This window comes from Petaurus breviceps, unplaced genomic scaffold (assembly GCF_028583685.1).
Source record: "Petaurus breviceps papuanus isolate PSGF00001 unplaced genomic scaffold, PetGlider_PUasm1.0 490, whole genome shotgun sequence".
Classification (NCBI taxonomy): Eukaryota; Metazoa; Chordata; class Mammalia; order Diprotodontia; family Petauridae; genus Petaurus; species Petaurus breviceps.
This window is the reverse complement of record NW_027186352.1, coordinates 12,695,458-12,718,360: the sequence shown is the minus strand read 5'-3', so window position 1 is coordinate 12,718,360 and position 22,903 is coordinate 12,695,458. Positions and strand designations below refer to the sequence as shown.

At 42.4% G+C, this 22,903-nt stretch overlaps 2 protein-coding genes across 2 annotated transcripts in view; both read left to right on the top strand.

Moving 5' to 3' along the window:
* Positions 1-1,817: 1,817 nt before the first annotated feature.
* LOC138172036 (lipase member J-like) lies at positions 1,818-21,458 on the top strand. Its single transcript, XM_069101642.1, has 11 exons — positions 1,818-1,917; positions 2,653-2,795; positions 6,517-6,634; positions 7,493-7,691; positions 8,802-8,908; positions 10,935-11,074; positions 12,755-12,901; positions 16,302-16,373; positions 17,081-17,191; positions 19,441-19,518; positions 21,225-21,458. Exons 1-11 carry the CDS (start codon positions 1,818-1,820, stop codon positions 21,456-21,458), a joined length of 1,449 nt encoding a protein of 482 aa, XP_068957743.1.
* LOC138172069 (lipase member J-like) overlaps positions 1,860-22,903 on the top strand; it is a 123,466-nt gene continuing 102,422 nt past the window's right edge. Inside the window, exon 1 of the mRNA XM_069101664.1 lies at positions 1,860-2,795. The gene's annotated coding sequence lies outside the window, so the exon portion shown is untranslated. The remainder of the gene's footprint in view (positions 2,796-22,903) is intronic.

The window sequence follows — 22,903 nt, the reverse complement described above, 5'->3', positions numbered from 1 at the left end:
CAAAATTATTTTACAGGTATTTTTCTCTTTTCCTTTGACCCAATCTCCTACTGAAAGCCAAAAGTGGGAGTTAATGCTGTTTACCCAAACAACTGCTTCAAGTAGGAAAATTCATTAATCTTCCCCAGCATTCTAAACTCTTGGCTACAGTCTTTTAGCAGCTTTTATTGCTGGCTGCATTTTCTCTTTTAGAAATCTTTCATGGTAACAAAATCTACAAACAACACAAACAGGACAAAAGACCAAGATTATTCCATATTTTACAAAAACAGACAAAATGAAAAGACAGAAAAAGTATGCACAATTTTCCAATTGTAATTAGTCTTTTACTTGGGACAGTTTGGGAGCCCATTTGGATTTTTACCTATTTTACCACTTTTTGAGAACACTATCTTTCAGTTATCTTTTCCACTCATGTATGGAATGCCACACCTGTTTCTAAACTAATAAAAATTCTAAGGGGGTATCAATTTACCAGCAGGTTATTCCCCTGGTCTTATGGCAAAACATTTTTTTTTTCCAAGGGGGAGTACCACAGAGGAACCAATAGTTCTTCTCCATCCCTGGGGGAAAAACTAATCTTAGACCACACTACTCCCTTGGGCAAACCATATCTAACCCTATACTTCCCTGATCCCTGAGTCAAACCTAAATTTAAACCTCCCAGCAAAACTGAATCTATCCATAAACTTCTCCAAATCCCTGGGAAGGGTCTAAATCTAAACTGCCCCAGTCCCTGTGAGTTATAAGTTTTATGTCAGACCCTAAAAGGAAAAGACCATGTCTTTGAGCACAGCCAATCCCCTGAACTTGCCCACACATTCCTACCTGGAGATTCAGTACTCCTTTTAACTGCCCATTCACTGGGGCTTTCTGAAACATCACAGACCATTTAAGGCCTTGTCTGTACCTGGACCACACCAGGCTTTTTACCATCCCTTAATCCCATCCAGATCTCCTCAAGGTCTTTTCTTATATGTTAGTACCAATCTTATTCCCATCAAGTTGCAGACTCACTAGGAATTCTGCCCTCCCCTTAACTGGCTATACAATAACAAAGATTTACTAGGAATCTTGCTTGCCTAACTTGTGTTATAACAAAACCTATCTACTCTGACTAAAAGAAGACTTGAATGGTTGAATTCTTTTAAGGCAGACACTCCTGAGCCCTTGTATTTTGGATTTACCATCAGTCTAAAAAAACAACACCTGGGGTAAACTTAAACTGAATCTAAAGCCCCCAAATTCCTGGGGAGTACCAAATCTAACCCCAAACTTCTCCAATCCCTGGGCAAACCTAAAAGTTCCATGGGGAAAAAAAACAATCGATAAATCTGGATTCACAAACTGGATCCACACCTTAAAGTCCCAAACTCTCCCAATCCCTGGGGCACTGAAAGAAATCAAATAAACCCCAATTCTTTCCTGAACTCAGAAGAAAAAGGAATCAAGAACCTGTTGTTCAGTCATTTCTGTCATATCTGACTCTTTGTGACCCCATTTGGGATTTCATTGGCAGAGATACTGGAATTGTTTGCCATTTCCTTCTTCAGCTCATTTCGCAGATGAGGCAAACACAGTTAAGTGACTTGGCCTGGGTTGAAAGGTTAGAGTCTGCAGCCAGATTTGAATTTAGGAAGATGAGACTTCCTGACTTCAGACCTAGGATTCTATCCATTGAGCCACTTAGCTGCCTATTGAGATTGTGTGTGATGTAAAAACCCTTACCCATAATTCAGAGACTCAGAAAATTGTAGTAAAAGCAGAGGAGTCTTTATTTTGCTTTCTCGAGAAAGGGCACTCCCAGAGCACCTAAGATGGCGCTAACTGAGGAGTGCCAGTTGCAGAAGCTCCCAGATTTATTTTATCCTAATCCTAACCCCACCTCCAGCCTATGTCCCACCTTACCATTGGTTGGTAAGGCAAGCTCACAATCTTTTTACTAATGCTAACTAATCGGCACAAAACAATCGCAATTCATTACCATAATTATTACTAATAAGGCTCTAATTTTGTTAGATAACATACATAATACATGAGGTTCGATAAGTAAGCACAGTAACAACCCCAGAATGCTGAACGTAGTTACAAATATAAAGAAGAAATAAGAATCTAATAGGATGTTCAGAATGGGGAAACTTCACTGCAATTCATCCCTCGCAGGATTATGTTACCCAAGACTAATTTGAGACAGCCTGTGGAATTGTACTAGTTTTGTTCCAGGAACCCAGGGCAAAGGGATGGTCAGAACAGCTGAGGAACATGCCAAAGGGAACAGAACATAAAGCCATCCTGCTTTCCACTTTGCCTTGACCAAGCCTGAGGGGGAAAAGGGATGAGGAAAGGTGTAGCCTTGCACACTGCGTCACACAACAGATAACAGATAATTATTGCAAAGCATCATTGCACTCTTCCTTTTAATTTCATGCCTCACTTTCTTGCTCCTTGAGAAGCAGAGGAATGAGTTTCCATCCTCTGCTGGTGTGTCCATGTGACCTCCTGTAAGCGTATTTAGAGTGTCTGGTCTGACGTGTCATCACTGAGGACCCATCAGATTGTTCAGGTCAGAGGAGCTTTGGCCCAGTGAATCCCCCACTCTTGGAGCCACACTGATCCATGTCCCTTCAGCCTCTCTCTTTTCTCTTGCCTCAGGGCCTCAGTTCTACCCTTGGGTGTCTTCTGCTCCTTCGAGCCCAAGCATCTTCCATTTTACAGTCACCAGAGGCTTCCAAGGAGCTGCTGAGGAGATTCCAGCTGGAATCCCACTCTTTCTCCAGCACAGGAGTTCTACTAAGGTAAGGTCCCAAACACCATGAAGATTCCTTGAGGCCCCATCAGGACATTTGATTCCTTTAGGTAGCACAGAGAAATGGCGATATTAAATCAAAGATTGTTCTTATGTGCAAGCTATAGATGCTACTCATCACTGTGCTATCGAGAAAAAAGTAAATATCCCAAAACAGAACTGAAATCAAATCAAAAAGAGTAAAAAATGAAATGCATATAGAGAATAAGAAAATGACCAAGGATGTGCAAAGCTGGAGGCATTGTGGAAAAGGGGAGGGATGGCCAGCTTTTTTATCAGAGGATGTGAATTCAAATCCCACCTCTGGCATTACCTATGTGATCTTGGGCAAGCCATTCAATTTCACATTAACCTCATTTTTCTTATCTATAAAATGGGACTGGATGGCCTTTGAGGTCCTTCTAGCTCTTGAGCTATGGTCCTGAGTTCCCATGACATGACCCTGCTATTGCGTAGATCAGGATCAGTAGATCAATATCCCAGTCACTTGACTTCTCTGGCCCCTAACTTTTTTATCTATAAAATGGCGTGGTTGGATTAGGTGATTCAATTTACCAAATATTGGCTGAGGGGAGAGATTAGGACTGAGCATGGAGATCTGGGGGTCTCTTATGAAGAGAGTGTGTAGAGAGAGAACAGAAAAGAAAAGAGCCCAGGACTGACCCTTGGGTAATGCCCAGGGTTAAGGCCTATTATCAAGATTATCCTTCCCCCAATCCAGCTTCCCTTCCAACTCTCTCTGTCTCTGTCTCTCTCTACCCCTTTCTGTTTCTGTCTCTTTCTCATAATTTCTACCTTTACTGCATCTTTGTCGCCTTGTTCCTTCTCTCCACTCACAGCTACCCCCTTCATTAGGCTTGCTGTCACCTGCCTGGGTTATTGCAACAGAGTTCTGATTGTTTTCCCTGCCTCAAGCCCTGCCCCAGTGTAGGAGAGACTACAGATGACTACCCAATTCAGTTTCCTTAAATACAGATCATACTCAGTCAACTGTCTTACAGAAAGTAAAAACTCTTCTTTTTAGCTTTTAATGCTTAAACTAGCCTGGCAGCAAGCTAGCTATTTTTTAACCTAAGTGGCTATTACACCCTTCAGGCCCCTCTCTCAGCATGCGGCAGAGTGCACAGATGTTCACATCATTAGAATATAAGACCTTTGAAGGCAAATGTTTATTTCATTCTTTTTATTTGTATTCCTAGAATCTAGCAGTAGTGCCTGGCACATAGAAGTTTCTGAATGAATTGTTGGTGACTGAGCATGGATTGGAATCCCTGTTCCATTGTTATCAGGCTAACATTGGTACCCAGTGTTTTGCTCTCATATTTCTTCCATCTTTTCACAGTCACAGAAACCTTGCTTCCCCAGAATCTGTTGCATCCTTGGTCATGAGGACATACTGCATAACTTCTCTCTCTGCATCCCTTTCCCTCTGCATCTCCCTTTCTCAGGTGATCTGTCCGTTGTCTAACCCAGCACTTACACTGGTCATGGAGGAAGAGTGGTCCTCCTTGGTCCTTATGGCCACTTCTCAACCTTCTCTTTTCTCCTTTGAGATCTATTCCATCTGCTTCTATGACTCTATTCAATCTTAGAAGCCACCATCTCCTGGTCTCCAGGTCATTTCTCCTCCCTTCTCAAGGAATTCTGTGCCTGCTTTTTCTTGAATCCAACCCACAACATAACACTTTGGTAATGCAGTTGATTCACCTCTTCAATTCTCACAAACTGCAACTTATGCAATCCCAGGTACACACAGTGATGTTCATGCCTTTGATCTCATCACCACGAAACTCTGAAATTCCTTCTGTGAACTAGACCCACTTATTTTGTCTTTCACTCTCCCTCAATTCTCTTTAGTCTTTCACTTCATTTTCATTTTGACTCCTTAGCCACAAGGAAAGCAGGGAAATCTCCCTGATTTCCCAGTCCACAAACCCTCAATTTGGAATCCCTTTCCTCCTTTCTTGAGCCTATGGTTCCATTTTCCACCATCACCTATCCTTGAATGCTTTGTTTCCTTTCTTATTGTACTTGTATTTCCAAGCCCCTGGCTTGTATTTTTCCTCAACCACCAGGCTTCCTCCCCCTTAGTCCATGACACTGAACACTGCAGGAAGAAGACCTACAGTTCTTCCCTGATTGGTTTTGTATCACACTCTCCACAGCTATAATTTAAAACCTTCTCTTCTCTCCTTAAACTTTCTATACTGACCAACCCTTCTCCAAACACACACTTTGTGAAGGACCTCCTTTTATTAAGGAGATGGTTACTTTTTTTCTTCCACATGCTATGCCTCATTTCCTCTCAATGCCCTTCTCAGAATTTTGTGTGACCTTCCTCACTAAGGTCAATCTTTCTACCTGCACCCTTGTTTTTATCCTCTCTTTACTCCCTGGTTAATCTCCTGTGTGACCATTCACTCATTCTCTACTCTTCATCCATTTTTATCCAAAGTCTCTGGTGCCTACCAGCATTTCCAGATCTCCACCAGCCTTGTCCTAATAAACCTTCACTTAATCTTGCCAAATCCTCAAGTCATGGTCCTATATCACTCCTCCTTCTTACAGATGAACTCTAAGAAAATTCCATCTACAGTCAAGGTCTTGTGATATAGCTCTTGAGCCACTCCACTCTATTGGTCTTTTCTAAATTCTTATCTTTCTTGACCCCTCATCAGCATCTGGGACTGCTCACCTCTCTTTAATTTTCTAGGGCCTTTGGAGGACTACTCTCTCCTGGTTCTCCTACAGGTATGACAACTCCTCAGTCTGCTTTCCTGTCTCATCATTCACATCATCCCTTCCTTCCAAGGGCATATACTGGATTTCTGTCTTGGGTCCTCCTCTCTTTTCTATCTACTTTCTATCTCATGGTGACCTTATTAATTCACTCATCACAAATCTATATATCTAGCCCCCATGACTTTCCTGTATCACTAGCTATCTGCTGGATATCTTCATCTGTATAACCCACAAAAATTTTAGTTTCATTGAATTCAGAGTCCCCCCCCCCAAACCAGCCCAAATGGGTATTGGACTGAGAGATATTGGGAAAAAAATCTGGATGTCTTGTCTCCCTTGGGTGCTGAAAGCCTAATTTGAGGAAGTAGAATTACTGCAATTGGGGCCATATGATCTGGGCTTGTATCCTGGTCTCAGTAATTTTCTACCTCTGTAATCTTGGGTAAATCTCCTTGTCTCTTTAGGACTCAGTTTCCACAACCATCCACTTATAAGGTTGAAAGAAATAACTTTTAAGGTACCATCTGTATCTAAGTCTACAATCATAAGAACTTATTCTGGTTTTCTATTATTGATTTGAGCTTTTCAATCTATGATTCTAAGACCATTGGCCTTGTGAGAGCTCATGCAGTGCCACTAATTCCCATGTTGCAGGTGGAAACAAAATGTAGAGACTTGTCATGGCCATTTTTATGATCCAGGTCCTGGGAACAGAAGGTATTTTCCATGATATCCACAGATTTATGAACCCTGGAGTTAAATTGAATGTTGTAAGTTTTATTTTTATTGGGGAAATGTCACTCAACTCATTGGTGTGTCTAAGATTCCAACTATTTAAAAGGTTTAAGAGTCTGAGAAATGATACAGTAGAGAAGTTACATTTTTATTTAGTAAATGGGATATCAGGCTTGTAGCCAAAAAATGGATGTGCCAATGCCCTCAACTAAATGTATTTTGCCCCCACCCAGAGTCAGATCATTCGTTACTGGCAATACCCAGTTGAAGAGCATGAAGTTGAGACTGAAGATTCATATATCCTCATCCTAATAAGGATTCCCTATGGAAGAATGGGCAATAATGCATCAGGTATTTGTCAAGTCAAAGAGACCCAGGTTTGGAGTTCAGCCCTATTGTTTACTAGTAGCCTTAGACAAGTCACTTTTCTCAGAGCCCTTGTTTTCTCTGTTCAATGGGAGAGTCATGCTGCATAAACTAAGGTCCCTCCCACTTCTAATAGACTCTATTCCAATATCAAGAATTTTTTTCTCAGCTGAAGGCCTTGTCTTCCCTTAAGGGAAACCCAACTCAGGAGCAGGATTTTGAAGACAATTGAAGCATGGAAAAGGATTAGAGACCTTATTCTTTGAGAGAGTCAGATTTGCCAGTCTCTTTGACACCCTGGTCACAGAATGACCTAACAATGAGACTCAAGGCAATGGATGGTGGGTGGCTTCCCAGAGTGGAGGGTCTGCTGATTCTCCAGGTACTCCTGACTTCTCTTGGTAAGAGTGACTGACAAGTCTTTTCTGTTGACAGTGGTTGGCTCTTGCCCATGGTTCTTTGGGAGCATGCCTAATATTTCTTTGATAGCCTACAGGGGTGGGAAGCCTGTGACCTTAAGGCCATGTGTGGCCTTCTAGGTCCTTAATTGTGGCCTTTAGACTGAAGCCAATTGTTTTGTGTAACAATGAAACAAAGGGGACCCATGATATCCTTCTGAAGCTGAGTTCAGAAATGCATAACTCAGGAAAACTTATTTTATACAAAATATCAGCCTTTCCCCACCCCTACCCTCACTCCAATGCCTGGCAATAAACTCAACTCTTAGGTCCTGTAATCTGTACAATTCCTTGGGAAGACAAAGTCTATAGGTCCAAGGAGAGAATCTTGAATGTCAACATGGCACAAATTTGTTTGTGAGTGTTCCTCATGTTTCCCTTTCAGCTCGTCGGCCCATTGTGTTTTTGCAGCATGGTTTGTTGGTGACATCTATCACCTGGGTGTCCAACCTTCCCAACAATAGTCTGGGCTTCCTTCTAGCCGATGCGGGTTTTGATGTGTGGATGGGAAACAGCAGGGGGACAACCTATTCCCTGAAACATGCCTTTTTGTCAACACATTCCAAACAATACTGGGCTTTCAGGTAGGAAAACTCCAACGTGGGTTCTTGTGCCTTTGACTTTTCAGTCAAACGATATCAAAGGATTAAGTCTCATCTTTGTTCAGTTTCAGTCAATGATGATTCTTTATAAGCTTTGCCTTGAAAAATCATCCAATCCTGATGACATTCTATCCTGGTGTCGGCTTTTCTTTTTTTTTTTTTTTAAGCAACTGGGGTTAAGTAACTTGCTCAGGGTTACACGGCCAGTTATTTCTGGGTGTGGTGCTGAGTGTCTGAGCCCGGATTTGATCCCAGGTCATCCCGACACTGGAGGCGGTGCTCTTACTCACTGCACCACCTGGCCGCCCCTAAACAATCGGGGTTAAGTCACTTGCTCAAGGTTACATGGCCAGGTGTTTCTGGGTGTGGTGCTAAGTGTCTGAGCCCGGATTCAATCCCAGGTCATCCCGACGCTGGGGCCAGTGCTTTTACTTGCTGAGCCACCTGGCCACCCCTAAGCAATTGGGGTTAAGTAACTTGCTTAAGGTTACACGGCCACTTATTTCTGGGTGGGTGCTGAGTGTCTGAGCCCAGATTCGATCCAGGTTATCCCAACTCTGGGGCCAGTGCTCTTACTCGCTGAGCCACCTGGCCACCCCTAAGAATTGGGGTTAAGTAACTTGCTCAAGGTTACACAGCCAGTTATTTCTGGGTGTGGTGCTAAGTATCTGAGCCCGGATTTGATCCAGGTCATCCCAACTCTGGGGCCAGCACTCTTACTCACTGAGCTACCTGGCTACCCCTGGCTTTTCTGTTACATCTTGGCTTTACTTCAAATGAACCACTAGACCAGTGGCCTCAAACCCAAAGGGAAACATCCCTGCACAAGTTAACATTACTGATGTTCCATTGTATTTTTATTTATTTTAGAAAACATTTCCCAATGCTATTTTAATTTATTTCTGGCTACTTTGGGGAGTTTTTCTAGCCTAAATCTGACACATCTGTTAGACTACCAGAGATCAACATTTTTGTAGAACAAGAATTTCATTCTCTATTCATATAAGACAAGGAAGAGGTGTGGTTAATCATATGTTGACATCATAAGTTTGAAGTAGATCTAACTTTGTTGTACTGGTTTGTCTTTAACAGTATTACTGAATTGGCCCTCTATGACCTTCCAGCCTCAATTGACTACATTGTGAAAAAAACTGGACAGAAGATATACTATGTGGGCCATTCTCAGGGCTGCACTTTAGGTATGCACAGACTGACTGGGATCTGAGAAATTCTACTTTGTCCCTCTTTGAAGTCCAAGCTTCTTTGTGTGTGGCAAGAATGAGTACCACACCTGTAACTGGGTCCTGGCTGTGAGCCAGGAGAAGAGAAGATGAAGGTGGGTGGAAGGTGCAGGCAGTAGGAGCAGAGACAAATCACATTGACTATCTTCAGGTTTCTGGAGGGTTTGGTGTGCAAGAGGAAAGATTTATTCAGCTTGGCCCCAGAGGGTAGAAGAAGGAACAAAATGTAGAAAGTATAGAAAAAAGAAGATTTGAGCGAGTTAGGAAAACTCCCTAACCAAGACAGCTCTGCAAGGGGAATGGACTGATGCAGGAGGTAGCAAGTTCCCCTACACTGTAGACTCAAGTGGAAGATAGGTGAGCTATTGTCAGGGCTCCCACTTGTGGATTCTGGAGTCATGAAGGATCCTCACAAGGTCATCTTGGTCACCCTCCACTGGCCCCTCTTCATGTTATGTATTCCCTTCCCATGCTGCAGTATCCCAAATGAAGAAATAACTCCAGGTGTAGTCTGCCAAGGGCTGAGAGATCTGTGGTTATTTTGTTCCTAGTGTCTAATTCTAAGCCTCTCAGTGGCATCTAAATCTGCATTATTGTTGTTGTTAACTTGTGTTTGTTTACTGCTGGTTATGGCAAACCATTGTTTCCCACTGAGTTTTTATTCCAGTGCAATTCTCATGTATTTTTAGATTGAGTCACAGCCCACCTTCATTGTACTTAGGAAGTTTTATTTTTTGAGTCAATGTTTTCAGTTACCAATTTCACAATTGGTCAGTTCAGTGGCCTTTTCTCAGTCCTTCTTCTTGATTCCTTTGGGGTTTGTGCCACTGCTCTCTTTTTGTTCCCTCCTCCCAGCTTTCTCACTGTTTCTTTGTCTTCTGTGTCAGATCTTCACCCACATCAAAGCCCCTAAATGTGGATGCTCCCCAAAGCTCCCTATGTTCTCTTTTCTCATTCCCTCTCACTAGGTCATTTCATCAGCTGCCATGAAGTAAGATATATTTCTCCTAGATATGTCTCTCCAGCCTTTTTTTCCCTCGTGATTGCAAGTCTAATATCACCAAGTTCATTGGATTGTTCATCCTGGGGGTCCCATAGGCATCTCACATTCAATGTGATCAAAATGGAACTCCTGAGCTCTTGCCCTGGACTAATGACTCTTCTCAGCTTCCTGTTTTCGCTTGAGGATGCCACCATCTTTCCAGACTCCTAAGAACTTTTAATGTCACCTTCTACTCATCATCATCTCTTAATTCATATATCCTAACAATTTTCAACTCTTCTTGCTTCTAACTTCACAAAATTTCTCCTATAAATGCCCTTTCCTGGACTTGCCCACCCAACACCTTAATTCAAGCTCTTATCGAGTCTTGCCTAGACTATTGCAATAAAATTTAGATAATTGGGGTGAGTCATTAGAACAATATCAGTGATAACATTCATTTCAATTGAGTAGAGAATGAATTCTCTGAGAATCAGACATGACTAAAAAACGTCAACAGCAACATCTTCCGGATTCTAGGCCCAGCATCTCTCCATTGTGCCACCTAGATGTCCCCACTCCTCCTCACCAAATGTTTTGCTTTAAAAATATCCCAACCTTACTTAAAAAAAACTCAAATGATGTTAATTAGATTAAGTTAACTGACTTGAGCAGAGCTTTGTTGATGTAGGTACAGACTAAGATCAAGTGAGTTGAAAAAAAGCTACAGGAAATATGAGTGCTCAGGGAGAAGCTTTCTGCTCGTTTGCCAGATGGTGGTATAGGCTGAATGAGACTCCATGATATGAGGTCCACCTTGGAGATTGAATTCTGTGATTCTCCCATTGAGCAGGGTCAGTAGTTAGGATTTCTGGGGTTGCTGTCCAAGGTGCTATACACTGCCTCAAGGTTTCTGGTTCACAGACTCACTGGGTCCTTGGTTAGAATTAGAGGGCACTAAGGAGGCCACCCAGTCTAAACATGTATCCTTTTGTCTTTCAGGTTTCGTAGCATTCTCCACCTTACCCAAGCTGGCTCAGGAAGTCAAAGTTTTTTTTGCCTTAGCTCCAATCTTTTATGTTCAGAAGATTAGAAGCCTTCCATTTATACTGCTTTTGAGGCTGCCCAAGCCATTGTCAAGGGTATGTAATATCTTTGGCAAACTGGAACTGAATAGTAGCTCATTAGGGAAGTGGAGTATGGGCAGTGGTGATATCTATGTGGCTCTCAGAATGAGTGAACCCAAAAACACTCCACAGGAAGCCCATTTACCTAGCAATGGTGTGTGTGTGGGGGGCATTCCCTTTCTCTGTAAGAATCCAGATCAATTCTACTGTTTCAAAATGAGAAGGAAAAATCTGAAAGTCTCATTCATGCCTTTGCACAGGCTCTGAGGCTTGGTAGTCATATGATATTTGACCGGTCACTCCACTCTAGCATAAAAGGTCAGAGGGACGGCTGACTTGACCTTGTCAGATGATGGGATTTCCCAATGATGAATTTGCTGGGGGCATGATGGAGAAGTCAGAGAGGCCCAAAGTGCATGTTGTTGTTGAGTTGTTTCAGTTTCATGACCTCATTTGTGGATTTCTTGTCATTTTGTTCTCCAGTTCATTTTACAGATGAGGAAACTGAGGCAAACAGGGTTAAATGACTTGTGCAGGGGCACAAGCTAGTAAGTGTCTGAAGCTGGATTTGAACTCAGGTCTTCCTGACTCCATGCCTGGCACTCTATCCATTGTACCACCTAGATCCAGTCAAAAATGAATGTAACCCATAGGAAATGAAATGTACAAAGGACACTAAAATGCTGAAGGTCCTGGAGATCATGTCATATAAGCAGGAATTAAAGGAATGAAATTCTATGTCTTGGAAAAGGGAAGAATCAGGTTAAGAAGGAACATGGTAGCTGTCATTTTTGGAAGGAATATTAGTTTATTCTTCTTGGTGCCATGAGGAAAAAGACAAATTGTTAGGAGTAGCAGCATGGTGTCCTAGCAAGATAATAGCTAGCAAATGGTAAGAACAATGCCTAGCATGTATGGCATGCCATGAGAGTTGCAAAGTGCTTTGTATATGTCATGTCATTTGATCCTCACAACAGCCCTGGGAAGTAGATGATATTGCTCTCTCCATTTTGGATGGGAGGAAACCGAGACTAAGCAAAGTTAGAGACTGGCTAACCCAGAGGCTAATCCGGAGGTTAAAGGCTGGCCCAGGGACACAGCTAGTAAGAAGCTGAGGCAGGGACCAAAGTTAGGCCTTTCTGATTCCACTGCATCACCAAGGTGCTATGCAGATGGAGCATTGAGTTTGAAGTCAGGAAGACCTGGTTCAAGTCTTGCCTGAGTCACTTGGTAGCTGTGCAACCTTGGGTCACTTAACTTTTCATCTTCCTCAGTTTCTTCATCCATAAAATGGGGAGAATAATAGCACTGACCTCTCAGGGTTGTCGTGAGGATCAAATGAGATAATATTTGTAAAGAAAGCTTAGCATAATGCCTGGGACAGAGATGATGCTTCTTTAATCTGTATTCCTTTATTAGTTCCCCATATTTGAAGCTATCAGGCCAGGGCTGGATGGCCCCTTTGGAGGGACATTGGCAGGGGCTTATTAGCTCCTCTCAGTTCCTGCCCAACTCCATGATTCTGAGTCTCGGTTCTCATGGGCCATAATGCTCAGGGTCCTACACTTTATCTTATGAATGCAATTAAGAATGTCAGCAGTGGTCATGGTGTTTTGTATGGTAGTGGGGCTGTTGCATTGGATTGTCCCCATTTCAGTGGCTACCATATTTGGGTCTGTTTGCTTTTTCTCACAGGTTTTACTGGGTGACAAGGACTTTCTTCCTGTGATTGCCCTCAACAAGTTTCTGGCCACCTTCATATGCAACAATGACGTAACTTCTGTCATCTGTGGCCAAACCATCTTTGCTGTGTTTGGGTTTGATCCAGAAAACTTAAACATAGTATGAGTGTTTCCTTTGCCTTTTCTCAGATATTAGTGGCCAGTCACACTGAACATGAGAGTGGATGCTGAGCTATTTGATTTTCCTCTTCAAAACCCTAACCAACCATGGACCCCTAAGAACCACTGTTCTGTAGGCCACAGGCACCTCCAGAAACGTTTCTCCACTAAATGGTTAAACCCAGAGTGGTGCACAAGACTTCCTTCTCAGCCATGAGCCCTCCTGGTCTATGCCTCACCTCTTTGAAAACCAATTCATAATAGCCAGCAATTTAGAGAGTGTTTTAAGGTTTGGAACATACCTTACATATATTAACTCATTTAATTCTTGCAATTTACCACATGAGACAAGTGCTATTATTATCCCCATTTTAAAGATACAGAAGAGACTGAGAGAGGTTAAGTGTCTTACCCAGGACCAGATAGCTAGTAAGTGTCTATGGTGGGACTTGAACCTAGGTCTTCCTGCCTTCAAATGTGACACTCTGGGATGACCCCTAGTGTTTGGAAGAGTATTGCTTGTATACATGAACTCACTAGACAGTTCCTGCTTATGGTCACCTATTTTTATCCTTTTAATGTAGCCTTTAGGGCATTTCTCTTACACATGGATCTTGCAGAAAAGATATTGCAGGTTCAAGGTACTATGCGGGGTAGAATTCACTCAAAATGACAGTTCATGAGCCCCACCAATAGGTGTTTTTTACTAGCCACCCAGAGGACCTATTTGTTTTAATTAAACAGTGTAGCATGTATAGTGACAAGATAAGATCCTCTAGGTGCACACTCTGTTACAGTTTATCAGACCACCAGTAGTTAGGCAGGGAAAAAGTAACCTGTGAGCCACATGGAAAATGCACACACAAGGAAAGCATGACAAGGGAATGAATATATGTGACAAAGCACATTCTAAGAATCCGTATGGTGAGAGCACAGGAGCAGAGAATATACACATGGGGGCCATGTGTGGCCAGAGAACCCCCAGGACTCTGAGGACTCGTGCCTCTGGTGCTGTAAGGCCACCAGTGTCCTCTCCTGATGCCATCCCTCTGGCCCTGCTTCTTCTCTGCTCCCTGCTGTCTCCACTCTCTGCTGAGCATCAGGCTGTCTCTTTCAGTCAATTTGTTTTGAAATCTCATGGCCACTGCTCTTCTCCCTCTTACCATCCTTTGGGCTTCATGTCTTCAGGGCCACCTCCTGCCTATCTTGGCTTTCATCTTCTGGAACGCAGCGACCATATCCCAAACTCTAAGCGATCACACACAACCGAGGAAGCGCCCAACGAAAATCAGGCCCAGTATCCCCAACCTAAAGATTCTTTTTGTTAATCCCCTGGTGTCTGTGCCTGAGTTTAAGTTCATTGTCCTGGGACGTAAATCCTTGGAAGTCTAAATTCTTATGAGGATCCTAAACACCCAAAGCCCATTTCTTAGGCCTCCATGGCAGAAACCCCACAGATCAATGTGGAGGCTAGGCTCCAAGAGCCTCTTCAGGGCCATTATCCTTCTAGCATGAGATACAAGTGATTCTGAGTGAGAAGAAAAGCTAAACGGCAGCCAAGGCAAAGTCCTTGCCCTCAGCCTCCCTGGACCGCCTCCAATCATTCTGTATAGGAGGCAGCAGCAGGAACCCAAACCCGAACCCAAACACACCTGGTTCTGATGCTGCATTTCGGCTAGTGGAAAACTTCCCTGTATTTATTTCCCTAAACCTTGAAATGAACCTATAAAGGATGCCTAGCAGGAGGCTTCTACTAAGAGCCCCTTCCTCACCACGGTGTTTATTTTAAAGGCGGAGAGGGAGAAATTGAGTGTTCAATAGAGGGAAGAGGCATCTGGAGGAAGAATAACTCGTAACTATATAGAATTTGAGTATTGGCCAGGTAAAAGTCTGACTCTAGGTCTAGAATGACAAAGCCAATGAGTTTTCTTCTGTCCTACACTATCTCCTCAAGAGAAGGAATCTGATGAAATGTGTCCTTAGAATTATCTTCCCTGATTTTTCCTTTTCTTTTATTACCTCCCCATCCTACATCCTGTTACTCAGAAATGGCAAATTGACTCTATTTTTCTAAACAGCATCTTATTTATTTGATCTCTTTTGGCTTACACCGTGCTGTTTTAGCTGACATATATGAGCTGTGTGACTCTGGAAAAGTCAATGCTTGTCAGTGCTCTAGGAAACTCCTCAAGACTATGAATTGCTGAGAAAGTGCCAACTTGAACTGGTAGAGAGACTTCCTAAGCTGGGAGATCCCTAAACCAATAAAATCCCGGGTCTTCTCCCTATTTCCTATCTTATCTATGAAAGGGCATCAGTGACCTCACTGGGCATAGAGAATCGCTCTTGTATTGGAACTGTGCTCAGGACTTGCTGAGGGTCACCAAACAAAGTGATCCCTCTCTGACGTATGGCAAAGGATCTCCTTTACTTTTGTATGTGGATGGCAGACATCTTGTTGGAAGAGACCCTTTAAGGCAGAGGCCCTTTAGGAGGTTGGGGAATAGATTTCAGGGAATTGATGCACTTGGATGGCGAAAAACTGCATCTTTATTTTTCACTAACTTTTATTTTCCTTTTAATCCATAGACTTTATTGCATGCATTAAAAACACATTTCTGAGGAGTGATCCCTTGTCTTCACCAGACAGCCCAAAGGGCCTGTGATACAAAAAAAAAAACAAGAACATTTTAAGATCTCCTGCTTTGTCAGTGGTTTATTCTCTAATTTGAAAACCTTTTTTTATACACAACAAACCAAAACAATGAAATCTTGTTTCCTCTACATATTGTAATTGGTTTTGTGTAGAGATGTAGAGATCTACTGTTGAATATCACTTACAAAAGACAGTCTGTTCCCTTCTACTGCTCTCAGTAGGTGAGGATACTATTTGTTGAGATTTCTGTATATATGTTAAGAATAGGGATACGTGTTGGGCATAATTGGCAATTTCTTGATTGCTTCTTTGGGTAATAATCCTTTGTAATTTTTTCCATGCCTTTATTATCCATTATCTACCCATTATCCATATGTCGTAAGGCCTGATTCCTTAGTCCCTTCCCCCATTTCCCTTGTGTATGTGATTTTCTCACTCTTCTTTCCTTCAGGGCCATTTCTTCTTGCACAGGATACATATTTTTATTTTCAAGGATTGCTATGGCCACGGAATTTATGACCAAATGGCTGGCCAAATGGTGGTGAGCCTCTCTAATCTTAGCCAGACTGGTCCTTAGAGGGAAGCCCAGTTTCTTGCCAGGACTGGTGTTGAGACCTTTCCACCACTCCAGAATCTGCCCAACACTGAACTCTACTGATGAACCTTCAAGAGTCCAAGGTCATGCTGTCATGAGCCCTCCAAACAGACATCATAGAGAAAATAAGTTATTGTTTTCTCTTCCTAGAGTCGGACGGATGTGTATGTGGCACATAACCCCGCAGGAACATCTGTTTGGAACATTCTCCAATATAGTCAGGTACCATGTTTCAATGCTTCTAGACTTCAAAGTTCAAAACCGTTGTCTTTTCTTCTACTCTCTCCTTGAAAAACTTTCACAAAATTTGGAGAAAAACCTAGTCACCAAGTTTTGGGCCCTACAAATGTCTAGTATTCATGACCAGAGTCCTCAGCTTTATGAAGGTGGCTGCCTGTGTGGTTGATCCCCTATGCTTAGTGCCAGCTCTCTCCGTAAATGTTTTGACTAGACTTTTCTGTGTATTGAAATAAGCTTGTTGTAAGTGACTTGTTTCTTTTGGATTTTCATCTTTTATATCTAGAGGATACGTCATATTTTCAGCACACCTCAGGGATCCTATGACAGAAGCCCTTCTAGGAACAGGAATAGACTGGGCTGGTTTCCAAAGCATCCCAGGAGTGGCATTGATTGCCCTTTACACCCACCCCTGGGCTCCATGTCTTCTCCATATCACCAGGAAGATTTCTGCCTCCTCTGCAGATACCCTGAACTAGAATGGAATCTGAAAGGAAAGGCTGACCAGTTTGGAGCTGCCCAGGGAAAATTCCATTGTTACATTTCACCTCCTCCCTCCATGCCTGTAACACCAATCAACACAGCACACCTGATGGGCTCTATGACTCCCCACATAATGCATCATAGCTGTGAACTGAGCTGGAGTGCAAAGCAGCATTATATCCACGATTGAAATACCTGTGCACCTTTAGACTTGGGAACACAACCTCCGTTCCAAGGAAAAAAGGAGCACATGTATTTCAATCACGGATGTCTTGCGGCTTTGCACTCCAGTCCTGTTCACAGCTCTGCTCCGTTATACGGTGAGTCACATAGAGCCCATCAGGCGTCCTGTGTTGTGAACAAAGATATCACAAGGTTAATGCCTCTATTTGGAAACCCCTAAAAGGGGTCCAGGATCCATGGCTGTAACAATCTCTTGTTCACCTCTATGGATGGTAAGGGCCGAGTGTTGGTCCTGGAGAGGGTTGAGTGTGAAGGCAAGAAAAGCGAGATTTTTTTTCCTTCTTGTTGTTGGAGTTCAGTTTCCCAGGCTCATGCTAAATTGAAAACATCTGAAGGATGAATCTCCTTTGAACCCTGGTAATTCCCGGCTGTACTAAGCCACATAAGTTTTGATGCCTGCTGGCTCTGGGCCTATTAGTTGAAAGTGTACATATCTTCTGAGGTGAGATATTGCCTTAGGGCTTGCTTATGGAAGGACATGTAGTCCTTATCAAGGAGGTCCCCAGCTGTAAATGTGAATCACTGATCAAGGTTTGGAGAGAGAGAGAGAGGAGACCTGTGATACCAACCCTTGTGAGAACACTGGAACACGAGACTGATGAAAAGGAAGATTGTTAACACCTTTGAGGAAAGTAGTGGGTTTAGTGAGACTGGGATAGTTGTGTGTTACTTCTTAATTATTGTATTATTTTTGCTGAGCCCAGGGACCGACCAGAGCAGCTCCTCCTGGTGTAAGGCTTGTGGAGGATGAGCTGCTCCTGAGTTGGGATGGTAGGGGCCAGAGACAGAAGCTGGGGGCAGGAACCCCTGGAAGCAACTGTGCCTAGACTCAGGCAGGAGCAGGGAGAGCTTGGAGTAGAGCAGTCACCCCTGTGAGGTGAGACATGGTGCTGTAGTGGAGAGTTGCCTGTGTACAGACTCAGGCAAGAGCCAGGAGCAGTTGGCCCCTGGCCCTGCAGGAGGAAGAACCCGGCAGCTCAGGATTCAGGCCCAAGCCAAGATGAAAACTTTGCAGTGAGGCAGGCGCAGCGAGCCTGCTTTCCTGCTCTGTCCTGCTGGGATGCTTTGAGACCCAGGGATATAGTTGTCTATGGAGGAATGGGGGCAGTTCGATGGCCCCCAGGGTCCCACCCTCTTGACTTTGTTGCCCAATTGCCCCTCAGGACTTGGAAGCTGGGGTAGAGCAGTGTTAGGACTTGGATTCTTTGGCTCATTAGAGGATGTGTGTATCTGAGAGTGCCAGGTGGGAGCCTGCAACAGCAGCATGGGGAGAAGGACCCAAAAAGGACTTTACCTGGACACTCTGCTTGGACTGAGGTGATTTTAACTTACTATGACCTAGGAGTGGAGGGTATTGTGTTCTCTGCTACCCTTGGAGATGTTCTGTGTTAAGGGGAGACCCTGGCCTGGGATCCCCTGATGGTATAAACAAGTGTTTCGGGACAGTACCTGAATGAGGAGTAACTGGTAGCTCACTCCCCAAAGATTTTGACTCCCCAAGAATGTATAAGGTGGGGGATATGCTATGTTATGTTATATATTGTGCTATGTTACTGAATGGCACGCTTTGTTTTAGGCCTTGTGGCCACCATGGTAATAACTTGTTATGTTGCCATGAATGTTATCCTTTAGTTTCTTGAAAAAAGATTTAGTTTTGAATAAATAGAGTGCTTATACCCTGTGATTAGACCCTTCAAATTATTCATAGCAGTAGTCCTCAGGTGTGTTGCCTTGATTGGCATTACATTAATGAAGGGTTAAGGGGATATACGATCTTCACTGTCCATCAATAGGCCATGTGACCACAGGTGTTCCCCTTTTCCCTTGGAACAGGGGCCATGTTCCCAGGTCTAAAAGTACACAGGTATTTCAATCATGGATGTCTTGCCACTTTGGACTCTGACCCAGTTCACAACTGTGACACATTCCATGCTGAATCACATAGAACCCATCTAATGCTGCCTTGATGGACATTGCAATGCCCCAAAAGGGCAGCTGTGCTTTCCTAGGGATGACCTAAACTCCCAGGGGTCCTCAGGAAAAGATTAAAAGGACAGTGGTCATGTGAGAAACTTTGAGCTCCAGGCACCCTGGCTAGTCTATTCTCACTCTTGGCTTTCTCAGTGCACCAGGGAAGACCAGAGGCTTAAAGATATCCCCCCACACCCACCACCCTTTCACTGCTCTAGTCCAGTAGGGGGAATAATAATATATCTTCTTTTTTATTTTGCCAGGTTGGACACAGAGGGTTTTTAGTCTGTTGGACTCAAAGATGAACACTGTTTCCAATTCCTGTATTATTTCCTTTGTGTTGTTTCAATTTTAGTTTTATAGAAAAATTCAACCAATATTCCAAGGTTATGACTGGGGGAGTCCCAACCAGAACTTAGCCCACTATAATCAGGTAATTTTCTTTTAAAAAATGGAGCTTTTTCTTTTTCTTTTTCTTTTTAAAGAGTCTACTAATGAAGACAACCAGGAGCCTTGATTTCTAATTCTTACTCTAGGTACTATATAACTCTGTGACCATGGACATGTCATTTGGCATCTCATTGCCTCAGTTTCCCCATCTATAGAATGATAAAATTGGTCCAGATCAAGGATTTGTAACTATCTTCTGTGTCATGGACTCCTTAGATGTCTCCTCTTCTGTAAGAAGGCTTTCCCAGGCCTCCTCAATCTCAGCCCCTCCCTGAGATATTATGTCTACATCTCCTGTCTCTTTGTACACAGTTGTTCTTTCCCTCCCATTAGAATGTGAGCTCCTTGAGGGCTGGCACTACATTTTTGCCTTTCTTTGAATCCCAGCATTTAGCACAGGACTAGGCACATAGTAAATGCTTAATAAATCCTTATGTAGTGACAGACAAATGCATAAAATAATATGCCTAGGTTTACAAAGGAAATTAATTATATTGAAATACAGATGTCCAAATATTAGGAAAAAAACACATATTCTCACAGACCCCCAAGTTAAGAATCCTAGATGCTGCTCTATAACATTTCTTCTAGCTATAAAGCTTTATGAGTTTATATGTTAAGGAAAGCTACCTAGGAATGACATTACAGCACTTGGCACTTTGAGTAAATATGTGATTGATTCTTTTCTTGTTAGTCTATCTAATAGAACACATTCTAGCCGAGCTCATAGATTAAGAGCTATAGGGAACCTCAGAGGTCATGTAGGCCAGTCTCATCTCTTCATAGATGTAGAAACTGAGGTCCAGAGAGAGAATAAGTGATTCACCTTAGGGCACACAAATAGAAAACAGCAAACCAGGATTCAAGCCCAGGTGTTCTGACTCCAAATCCCACTCTCTGCCTCCTCACATCCCCCCAATATTCTTTGCTAATGATCATTGAGACATTGAGAACCAACCTCAATATTAGTGTCCTTTAGGGTGCAAGTATCTGTCTTCTTCATGGAGATGACATGAAAACTCCTCCCAATACCTGGCCCCAACATAAATCCCCTGAGCCCAAAGCATCCCTCCAGCCATCAATCAATTGACCAGATTAAAAAAGTGAGACATTTTCTTCTGGAATGTGGGCCACATCCTAGCCTTTCTCAGATTTAGTGTGTGGAGGAGAATAGGAGAATAGTTGTCACACACACAAACACACACTATGTACATAGTATATATATATATATGTATATACATACACATATATATGGAGATGAAAATCATATATGAAAGAATGAATACATAAAAATAAATATCAGTGTAGAAATATGTATCATATATGCATTTGTGTAATATATATGAATATATATTTAAAAATCCATTTACATATTTTGTTTTAATTAATGATTATTTACTATGAAATGTTCCTATGATTTTTACTATGATATTTACTATGAAGTGTTCCTCTGGATCCAATCATAATGGTACTCTTTAAAATAATAATACAAATGATAATTATAAAGTTACACCAAACCATCTATTAAAGTTTTTGGTTCTGACAGTCTCATTTAGCAGAAAGGTAGAAGTATGTAAAGCACTTTAAAAATCATACAAAGAATCGGCTTCTTCCCCTCCTGCCCTCCAGTGATAGGATGGTGAATTGGGCTCTCTGGGAAGACTCTTGTCCTCTTTTGTGTCCATACAGACGATTCCTCCAGTTTACAATGTATCAACGATGGAAGTGCCAACTGCACTGTGGAGTGGCCTCAGAGATTTGTTGGCTGACCCAAAAGACGTCTCCGTTCTAATCCCCCAAATTCCCAAGATGATTTATCACAAGATTCTGCCTGTGTTTGATCATTTGGCTTTTATTTGGGGCATTAATGGACCTCAAGAAATTTACTATGAAATAATCAAGATGATCAAAGGAACCCCATAAAAAATGGTATTGCTGGTGAAATCACTGACCTCTCCTGTGAGCTGGGACTTGGAATTACTTTCTCCTCTATAAGGGGTCTCTAGGAGGGATAGTGGGAATGTCTATTTTATTTAAATACACTGACAAAAATAAATAATATTCATCCTCACCCATGTCATTTGTCACATTCCAATTCCTATCAAGGACGTTGTGTTCATAGTCCTTGGGAACTTGAATTTCCCCCCAATTTTTCTGCTACTGCAAGAAGTTTCCCCAATTTCTTTGTAAAATCATTATTGACAATTAAATTTTATTGATGTTCCTTGTTTCTACACCCACAGTCAGTTCCAGGATATTTCTTTATTTTTTGGCAGAAATATTGGTGGAGGTATCTCTTCTTACTGACAAATGTATACATCTCTCTGGTCTGGAGTCAGGAATAGGTATTATACATCTAGATTATAAACATATTTACATATGACATATCTAGACATATGTAATTATATAGACATACAATCTACATATCTGAATATATGTCCAGATAATTCTATATGTGGTTATACAGCTATAAATTGATAGTTATATCTCTCTCTATATGTCATAGATAGATATATTCTATTACAGATGGCTAGGTAGATAATATGTTCTATTTTGTATATAGAGTGTTTTCAATGACTCCAGGGTATCCAATTTAAAAGGTCTAATGTATAATTGGTGATGTGGAAGCTGAACTCAGGAAGAAAACTTACATACACTTAGACATGAGAGGAATCCTACAGTGGAGAAATAGGGCCATGGGAGCTGCTGAGCTCCCTGAGAGGGAGATTGTAGAGGGAGAAAACAAAAGCACCGAGGACAGAGCTTTGGAGCACACCTAGAGTCATGGGGCATGGTATGGATTGGCGAAAGAGACTGAAAAAGTTCCACCAAGCTGGTCACTGCAGAAGCAAGAGAGAACAGTCTCATGACAATCCAAAACAGAGAGAACATTTAGGAGAAGAAGGGGGTCACCTGTGTCCAATGGTGCAGGGAGGTTGAGGAAGATGAGTATGGAGGAAAGACCATCACATTTGGTGATTAAGATATTGTTGATAATTTTGGAGAGAGTCCTTTCCATTGAATGATGAAGTCAGAAGTCAGACTTCAAAGTGCTGAAGCCTGAGTGAGAGGAGAAAAAGAGTAAAAAAGGATGATGACCAACTTTTGTAGGAGTTTTCCTGAGAAATCGGGGAGTGACATAAAATGATTGCTTAAGGGGATGGTAGAGTCTAATGATGACATTTTAAGGATGGGTGAAATTTGAGTATGTTTATAGATAGCCAGAAAGGAGCCATCAGATAGGGAGAAATGAAGATTAAAGGGACAGTGGGGAATCATTGAGGGGACAATCTACTGGAAAAATCAGGGCACATGTAGAAATGTTAGATTTAGTGGGGAGAAGGGTAACCTGATCATCAGAGTTTGGA

Coding starts and splice junctions, on each gene's coding strand:
- LOC138172036 (XM_069101642.1), top strand. CDS start 1,818: ATGGCGCTAACTGAGGAGTGCCAGTTGCAGAAGCTCCCAGATTTATTT. Junction 1,918..2,652: donor TCCCACCTTACCATTGGTTG/GTAAGGCAAGCT, acceptor CTCTTGCCTCAG/GGCCTCAGTTCTACCCTTGG. Junction 6,635..7,492: donor AATGGGCAATAATGCATCAG/GTATTTGTCAAG, acceptor TTTCCCTTTCAG/CTCGTCGGCCCATTGTGTTT.